The sequence below is a fragment of the Phalangium opilio genome, unplaced genomic scaffold (assembly GCF_054372755.1).
Source record: "Phalangium opilio isolate 3A_F unplaced genomic scaffold, DU_Popi_V2 ptg000089l_1, whole genome shotgun sequence".
NCBI classification, from domain to species: domain Eukaryota; kingdom Metazoa; phylum Arthropoda; class Arachnida; order Opiliones; family Phalangiidae; genus Phalangium; species Phalangium opilio.
The window spans coordinates 6658951-6668439 of NW_028324194.1; the positions used below are offsets into that span (position 1 = coordinate 6658951).

At 37.4% G+C, this 9489-nt stretch overlaps 1 protein-coding gene across 1 annotated transcript; it reads left to right on the forward strand.

The window, feature by feature from the left end:
• The first annotated feature begins 1136 nt into the window (after positions 1-1136).
• Positions 1137-9201, forward strand: LOC149647249 (uncharacterized). Its single transcript, XM_089849611.1, has 8 exons — positions 1137-1199; positions 3607-3767; positions 4329-4395; positions 4489-4659; positions 5802-5961; positions 6551-6771; positions 7279-7550; positions 8800-9201. The coding sequence occupies exons 1-8, from the start codon at positions 1137-1139 to the stop codon at positions 9071-9073; spliced, it is 1389 nt and encodes a 462-aa protein (XP_089705737.1). The 3' UTR covers positions 9074-9201.
• The last annotated feature ends 288 nt before the right edge of the window (positions 9202-9489 follow it).

The following is a 9489-nucleotide window of genomic DNA, read 5'->3' on the forward strand; positions in this document are numbered from 1 at the left end:
TTACCATTAGCACTATGGCCAGTTTCATACTTCCCCCCCGAAGGGGGGTTATTATTAACTCCTGTATCTACCTATACTTACGAGGTGTTTCTTATATAATTAATTAAATATAATTGATATTAGTTATTTTAATCGTCATTAAATTACCTTAATTATCGTAAAGTTGTTTTAAGAAACGTTATTCCTAAATTAATTTTAAACATGCCTATTGTTGACGTTTGAATTCAAGCGTAAGCCTCTTTAACAATTTTTGGAAACTTAGGGTATATAAGACGATTGAAATGCTAAGAAAATCCGAAATTGCGTGAACCTTTGGTTGAAACACTCACATTTTGAGGCTAAACGGTTCTCGTAACCCTAACCGATTATAGCGTACGTCTTCTTAACCCCAGCGATGATAATGGAGTAGAAGTAAATATTGCTTTCTGTGAACTGCTATTGCGGTCCGGATACTGCGAGCACGTTTGCTCCAATTTCGCAACTGCGAACGCGGTGATAGACACAGAGACACGTCCAGTGTAATACCTCTCCATGATGTCATCAGAGAATTTACAAATTATAAAATGTCTAGTTTCGAAACGTTTCCGCATACAGGAAATGGCACGAGATTCACATCTGGCTGGAAAACGTCTAGAGTTCTAGCATTCATGCTATAAACATTTGAACTAGAGACGAGATATGTTGTGTAATTTAAGGGGCACAGTGGGGCACACTCTGGGGAATTCAAATCCGCTTTTGTGGACTCATGTCAAATTTTTTCGATAATTAGGTTAAAAAGACATTAACACTCGGCATAGGCCTATCTAGTGTCAGCAATACAAGTTGGGAAACCAAAATAAATCTCTCCGAGTCGAGACGCAATTAAGACGTTTTTGCTAAATATTTTAATAGATATAATTGACATTATTATTTTAATCGTCGTTAATTTACCTTAGTTCTAGTTAAGTCGTATTTAAGAAACTTTATTCCTAAAATCATTTTAAACATGTAGCTATTGTTGGCGTTTGAATTCTAGCGTATGCCTCTTTAATAATTTTTGGAAATTTAGGGTATGTAAGGCGATTGATACACAATGAGTCAAATATTTATCGTAACTCTAGCCGGTCGCCGCGTACATCTTAACCCTAATGACGATAATGGTAGTGCGAACTCGTTCCGGATATTGCGAACACGTATACACACATACAGAAACATCCAGTGTAATACCTCTCCGTGACGTCATCGTCACTCGGAGAGGTAAAAATACGGAGGATTGATTAGAGTTAAGGATTATTAAGGTGGTGTGCGTTTGTTAAATCAAAAATCTATTTTTTTTTTAACTTTAACTAGTAAGCGACGCTGTTTTAAAAAAACTGTATAACTCTAAAAATATTCATGTAAATCCTACTTAAAATCTCTTTGAAAATTCATTACCATATAGGGAAATCTTAGGATCTTTCACTCCCTCCTTTTTTTGGTTTTTATCGGGCCAATGACATTTTGAACTTTGAACTCTTACTGTTACTTTGGTTCGTTTCTGTCCGCATATCATTTTTCTAAAACATATACTTATTTGATTAAACATAATTCGATGAATCAAAGTCTAACGTTAGATAGGCTTAGTGAAAGGAGCGCTGTTAGACGCAGGATGTTAGTCCCTATTGACAGGTAGTCCTTGGTTAGGTTTAAATCAATTCGGGAAATATATCATAAAGTGTAAGCTTAGAGGAGTGGGCAAGATTATAAAATAAGCATAAAAATATGGGTCACACAGTAGCAATAGTTGCATATTCAGGTAAATTAGAGGGTAGGAAGTTCTCTTCTCGACTCGGAGAGGCTACATTTTGGTTTCCCAACTTGTTATGTTTTGAAACTACTTTGATCGAAGTATATAAAAGAACCATGTTTCTGCAAATAAGACATCAATAGTTACTAACAGACAAACCATGTTAAAAACTCAGATATAATATTCAACGAGAAAAAGCAAGAAATATTATTAAACAGTTTTCCAATCACGGTATTTTCCGTTTACAGACAAACATTTTTATCGAGAAAACGATCTGTTTTGACAGTAATGAGATTTCTAAATCTCTTCGCCAATAAAGCATAAAAATAGTTCAATTCCAAATAGATTATCGAAATTTAACTTTTGTTAAACTTTGATTAAAAGAGCTATATATCTTTCAAGTGTCGGTGTCAAGTTATTCTTGCAAAGTTTAATAAACGTACTTCTAGAAACTGTTTCTTCAATTGTAATAAAATGAACGGAGATTATGGCACACTCATATACTCATAATGTTTAACCTCAAAAATGAAGGTCTTCCATTTAAATCTAACATACCATTTACACGTAATGGTTCTGATTTACTCAAATTAATTTAATATATGAGTATTAAAGCGAGATAGAACCGTTTATGATATCTTTCATATATGCAATATATCATGTTAATAGCAAAGGTACTTCATTTACTTCTATGTGTAATATCAAAAGTTGATAAGATATGTTTCATAAGTTTGCCACTGGTTACCGAGAGCTTGTCATGAAGGTCATAGATTATTGTAAAGCAACGCCGGGTGAGGCATTGTCGAACGCTGAATAGGAAGACGAACTGCAAAACTGAGTGTAGTCTGCAATTTTCGCTTATCGCTCTCGAACTACCCGGAGCTGCAAGTGTCTAGCATTACGAAGTATAGGTAGTGTCATACTTTTGGAACATATTTTATAAACTTATGATAATATCATCCTACTTGTGTAAAAAAATTGTGAGATAATGTATATCTGATTCCAAGCGCTTGTTACTGGCACTTTAAAGATACATATAATACTTGGAAAATTGCTTTATAAGTACAAAGTCATCGTAAATATAGACTAATGCTTTTCATCGTTAAAATGTTATATTTCGGTAATTGAATCGAGATGGGCTTATTGCATCGTGTTTTAAAAGAGAGTTGGCGTTAGATCTTTTCTTGACAAAGTCAGCTGAGTTCTCCATGAACGGTTAGCTTAAACGATGAAACAATGAACAGGTTACGAGTCGTTGTCCTTAAGGTACTGTAACGTTAAATCTCACATATATTTGAGACACAGTCAAAATTCCTTACCAAATTTGACCAAAAACTAGGAGAGTGTTTTAGAATTGGTTTGGTTTAGACCAGCAAGGCTGGGTCCAAGCTCACCTAGCCCCCTCTATTTGACTGTTTCTGTCTGATAAACAATAATTAATTTTGAAATGTGTATCTCAAGTTGGGAGCTGAGCTTGATTATAGTGTATCTTGTAAGCCAAGCTTCTGGACGACAAAGTGTGAGGGAATAGGACACATGTCGACGATCCTACCCTATAGGTGCCGACTTCCCCGTGTCCACCGGAGGGGGGGAATTGGCCCTCTTGTCCCCTCTGTTACCTCATTTCCTTCCATGCTTAATTGCACACTGAAACCTGACTAATCGCATCCTTGCCGCCGACCCTTAAGGGCCCAGTTTGCATTGAAACCTTCATCAACATGCTTGCCAAAAACAGGGCATAGCTGAAAGTTTCACATAGTTCTTAGAAACCATTCTTAAAAATCATGATAATCATGTCATGTGGCGAGATTTCTACATTATGAAATATAAATGTTATGTTTAAGCATGGACTGTTATTAAAAATTCAACTGAAAGAAAAATTAATTCAGCTTTCGCCTTTTATCAATGTGACAACGGATGAGAATGGTAACTTGAAAGTGTTGGGCCGCATGAGCAACTTCTACCATGTATTGACAAGAAATACAAACCGACTCAACCATTCAACGTGAGTTTTAATCTTTTTTCATACTTATATCGTAATTCTAACAGTTAATATCGGACTAGTGTTGAAAATTGCACTAGGGTCGTTTGAAAAACTAACTGAAAAACATGTACTGTACATATTATCACAAGTTCGTAAGATATTTTCCATAAGTTTGTCACTGATGACTGAGAGATTTTCATGAAGTAACGTGGATTGGAATGATAAGCTAAAACCCCCGGTCTTCTAATGGAATTGCCTGTCGTCGCCCCTACCGGGAGAGTCCCGAAACTCAATTCGACTCATAAGCCTTATTTTATGGCTATGCTTAGAGTCGAAAATGTTTCAATATTGGCGCGGCTAGGCGCTACAGAGGCGCTGACCTAAAAAAAAAACACGCGTCCCGTATCTCCATTCCAGTCTATGTGTAGTGAGTGTCATACTTATGGAGCATATTTTATAAACTTATGCAGTTTTGTAGTTCCAAAGAGGAAATCTATGAAGGCTTTATTTGATCTTGGCTTAGGTTCTGTAGACATATAGTACTTAATTTCTCTAACCGACTGCTTTTATTATTCAATCAAGCTGGCATGTTAAACTGGTTCAGTCTCAAGATAACATCCTAGATGATACCCTTGCAATGCTCAACAACGTATGTATTTTTAGTTCATAATATGAGAACCAAAACATGCGGTAGTACCGGTTATTCTACAAAATTTTACACTTTGGAAATTATTTTTGTCAGAGTGCGGATCTGTCATTACTTCCATTGTCTATGACCGTTACGAGATTTAAGTTGATGGATTACACTACTCCAATTGGATCGACTCATGTCACTGTTCTCTCCAAAATAATCTATAACGGCTTAGGAGTAAAATCATCGTCGCTTTATTCCATGGACGCCGTACAGAACGAAGTAATTCGATTTCTAATTACCTAGATAATTAGAAAAAACAGAACGTCCGGCACTCTGGTGGATGGGGTGTACCTTGAATGAGCAGTTCCCAAAAATAGCAACCGCGATTTCATAAAAGCAGCGGCATTGTTCAAAACTGCTATTTTAGAAATAGCGGTTGCTCTTTTGAAAAATAGCAGTTTTTACTTGATTATTGAACAATTTTTAACCCTATAGTTTAAGTACCTGACCTAATACTATTCGGGTTAAAATAACAATGCCTAAACTGACCCTAGTACTACTGGTGTTCAAATAACCAAACCTGTTTGCACTTCTAAGTTTAAGCAGACTTATTTAAGTTCAAATAACCAAACCTACACCTTCCTAAACGACTATCGTTTTTACTTTTTCGCTCTTTGGAGCTAGCGAAAGTATTGTTCCGACCCATGCTGGCAGGCTGGGCACCTTTTCTATCCCCCATTTCCCCCTATTTTCGCGTACACGGTCGGATATTTGCAAAGAACTACTCTTAGGTGGCTCTGCAACATCAATAAAAATTTTTATTTAAGAAATTATTTTACGTCCCGACCGAGAACCGTTCCCGCATGCTTTGGATCCCCACTTTGCTCCTCAGATTGATAACTTAGCAAGCTGAGCCACGGAGGCATGTTGACAAGCTACAGTTATTTGGTAAAGCGTATCTCATGAGGAGATAATCGTCGCCTGGGAACGGCCGCGATTCACTTAAACCAAATTCTTACTAGATGGGTTTTATTCATAATCGGAATGCTATTTTATGAAGAATGAAAAAAAAACCCGAAAATTATAAATTTGCCGGGGTCATCTTATAATGAATATAGTAATACAAATTCTAGTCACTAAAGGCCACGCAAAAGTGTAATCTGGCCGGTGCCATCTTGTTCACTTCTTGATTTAACTGCTCTTTCGCGAACTGCTGTAACGGTACGCCGCGTTTACGAGAACCGATGTATAGGGAACTACCGTACACGCACTGCCTAAGTTTCCCTTATGTAAAGTGGGTAAACAAGTTTCGTTGATTCAGAGGCAGAATTAATTATTATTGAGTTACTTTCTGTTATAAGTCTTTGATATTAACAATATTATCATTATTCTCTATCTCAAACAAGAAAATTTATTAATAGGTTTGGTTGCTGATGATGCTATTCATGATGGGCATTTTCCTTATCTACTATTTCACTTGTAACGTTCAATCGGTGAATGTCAAGTCGCGTTTGAAACGCAAATCAAAAAGTCGGCTCTTCGAATATTTTTTCGCATTGTTTGTGGCGTTATTCCTTAAAGGTATGTGCATTTGCAAAATATAAGAAAAAACGTTTTATAATTAAAGAGTCACAACATAAGTTCGTAAGACATGTACCCTAAGTTTGTCATCACTGGTTACTCATAGCTTGTCATGAAGTGACGTATAGGTCAAAGATTCTCGAAAAGCGACGCCTGGTTAGGCGCTGTCAAAGACTAAATAGAAAGACGGACTGCAAAACCGCTTGTAAGCAATTCTCCCGACTTTCTTGAACTAGCCCTCAGTAAGTCTTTAGCAATACGAAGTTTAGGAACATATCTTATGAAGTTATGGTCACAATAATAAAGGTCTTCTAAATGCATAAAACGTTTATGCTGGTAAAGGTATAACCTAATCCACTTCAATAGAGACAGCCATTTTTTTCCTTAATTTAAAAGTGTCGAATTTGGTTTGTAAAACTGCCGAACCTTTGTAAATTGCCCAAAAGAACACTTTGTACTACAGTTCTACAACCCTTCTTGGATCACCCTTTAATGACACAATTCACTCTAAAGATAGACCTAGATCACAAACCATTCACAATTCAAAGCATATGAGCATTTAAATAATGTTAAGTTTACATTGTTTCAGGAATTTTTATTCAGAAACACTTTACCGCGTTCGGTCACCGCTTTCTGTATTTTTCTTGGATGTGCGGAGTGGTGATCATCATTAGTGTCGTCTGCACTTCGACTATTTCTCGCTTAGCCATATCCGGCGAAGAACGTATTGAAAGCATTATGGACATCGTGAAGTATCCTCACTTGAAACCCATAATATTGAAGAGTTCTCCTATTTACAAGTATATACAAGTAAGCTATTCTTCAACACTTGAAATTTTATCTTCTTAATACCATAAGTTTATAAGATATGTTCCATAAGTATGACACATTCCATACTTCGTAAAGCTAGAGACTTACTGAGAGCTAGTTCGAGAACGACAACGCAAGAATTGACTACACTCGGTTTTGCAGCCCATCTTCCTATTTAGTTTTTACTAAGCCTTTGACAGCTTCTCACCAGGTGTCGCTTTACGAGAATCTACGACGTTTCACCTACGTCACTTCATCATAAACTCTCAGTAACAAACTCATGGAACATATCTTTTAAAAGACCGCATCTTAGGCTGTTTAGTTTTTCGACGCACTCGAGGCGAGTCAAGACGATGCCCTTGAATTTTACACACAAACCCGTAATACATATGAAGTTGTACCCGTTGAGCTTTTTTATTACCTTGTGGCACAACTTATGATGTGCTGTTGGAGACAATAGGGACAAATATGGTTTGATATTTGTTACAACAATTATGGTCTTTTTAGAGCTCAAGTGACGTGTTGCTAAAAGCCCTCTACAAGCAGATCAACGATAAGGGAGGGGCCCTTTCTCTGGCGGACATACACAACATTTCCCGCGTTTTAGATGGCACTTCCGTCATCATTTCAGGAAGAATTCCACTGAAAAATATGCTAATCAAAAACTGTAGGCATGAAAAAGGACTTCATTTGGCGAGAAAACGATTATTTAACATCAATTTCGCCATCGGTTTTCGAAAAACATTACCCAATCGTATAAAACAAGAAATCAACCTGAGGTAAATATTAAAATAAGCCCTGGCCAGTTGCGTAAATGGTCTTCTTTTCCAAATTTATGTCTACGTTTCAGATTTTATATTTGCCTATATTATAAGCAAGGAGAATGTATAAGAGGGGAGACTCGGAGTCAGACAGAATGCACGTAGTTCCCGTTCCTAAAACGGTACTGTTAGCGATACCATGTTTACCGCTACCCTCACGGTAAGAGAGCGTATGTTCTCGCGCATGCGTTCAAGCCTCGTGACCTTGTTTCCAACAACGATCACGCCTTTACCAACGGCTTGCGCGTTGAAGTTGCACGCCACTGCATGCTATACCTGCCTCGTTTTTTACCTTCCCCTTTCTACAACGAGTCTCCCCTCTTAAACGTCTTCCTTGGTAAAATTATCCGAAACTTAGACCTAGATCTTAGTGTTCTTATTAACAACAGATTAAATGGGTAATTTTTAACTGCCACTTCAATGCGTTGCTATAGAAGTAAAGCATGGTTTTCACTTGGCGTAAAACGCGACTTTTCGCCCCACGTCAAGCGTCAACTGAAAAAACAAAGATAGTTTCGCTGGACCAAAATCACGTTGAGTGTGGCGATATTAGCTTTTTATTTCTTTCAGTCGCGTTCAACGTTAACGCTCTGCGCGAGCCAAATAGGCAATAAGCTAGAGTCGTGACGTCATTTTCGACCACGCTTGTTCGGAAGAGAACGTCCGTGACTCCGTGGTCCGCCATGTTTTTTATTATTCGGTTCCTAATACAACCATGATTGGGGGGGGGGGTAGAAGGATGCTAAATCTGAGAGAAATTGGCGCGCTAACTGTGGTACGGCTCAGGTTGGGTGCAACGCAAAAAATCGGGGACGAATACTCGGGCTAAATTGTAACTGGTTCGTTTGTAGCCCTTCTTGACTATTTCTCCCACATTTGTGGCGTCTCACCCAACCTGAGCCGTTCCACAGTTGAATGCTGAACGTTTTATTGAAGGTTAGGATCCATCAACATCTTTATGATATTGGACACAAAGATTATAAAGACAAAAATAAGAAAAACAATAGATGGGCCGCAATTGGTGCAATGTTCAGTTTATCTGTTAAGCCTTGGTTCCATTATTTGCGGGAACTAAACACTATAACGCTGAGCAACAACGTAAAAATCAAATCAGACGTTTGAAGTCCACCCTCAAAGTAGTTTTTTCGGTCAAGTGAAAACCATGCTTAAAGCTTTATCGTTAAATAAATTCTTTATCGTTATTTAGAACTTCGTTGTACTTCGAATCTGGATTAATGGATAAGGATTTGAAAGGGAAATCAATCTCAAAATATTGTGGCACCAAGAAGGTCTCAGAACAGGATCAAGCAGCCAGGCCCCTTTCTTTCCACGAACTATCGCTCGCTTTTCAAATAATGCTAACAAGCACATCAATCACCATCGGAGAGTTTCTATTTGAATTTGTCATGGAATTGGTGAAAAGACGAAACCTAAGGCGCCGTAGGCAAATACGTAGAAACTACGTCAAAAAGAAGTATTAGACCGACTGAAAGAATAACAAACATCAGTATTTAACTCGGCTTTTGAAATATTGTCTAATATGTAGATAAAACACAACTTGATGCTCCCTTAATCCAATCTTTTCAAGCATTAAGAGTATTTTTTTTCTTGGAACTTCACGCTTATTATTAGTTCAATAAAAAAAGTGTTAAAAAAACCACTTGCCTGTTTTTGCTAAAAAATGTTCATAGGAACAGTAGCTTTATGGTTTATAGTGTCCACGTTCAGTCCCTCTGTACACTAGCGGCGTTTCTTGGGTTTGAAATCTGGGAAAAGTATTTGTAGGTTATTGTAAGAAGTTAACAGCTAATTTTCGCATAATTCGTTCATTGGAATATGTGTAACTATACCTGGGATAGATTAGGAGTAGGAATGGAAAACGGTTAGTAATTACTTC

Excerpts from the sequence above, each read along its gene's own strand:
- LOC149647249 (XM_089849611.1), top strand. The coding sequence starts at position 1,137 with ATGGTAGTGCGAACTCGTTCCGGATATTGCGAACACGTATACACACAT. Across the intron at positions 5,962-6,550 it reads TGTGGCGTTATTCCTTAAAG|GAATTTTTATTCAGAAACAC; the intron begins GTATGTGCATTT and ends ACATTGTTTCAG. Across the intron at positions 7,551-8,799 it reads AAACAAGAAATCAACCTGAG|AACTTCGTTGTACTTCGAAT; the intron begins GTAAATATTAAA and ends ATCGTTATTTAG.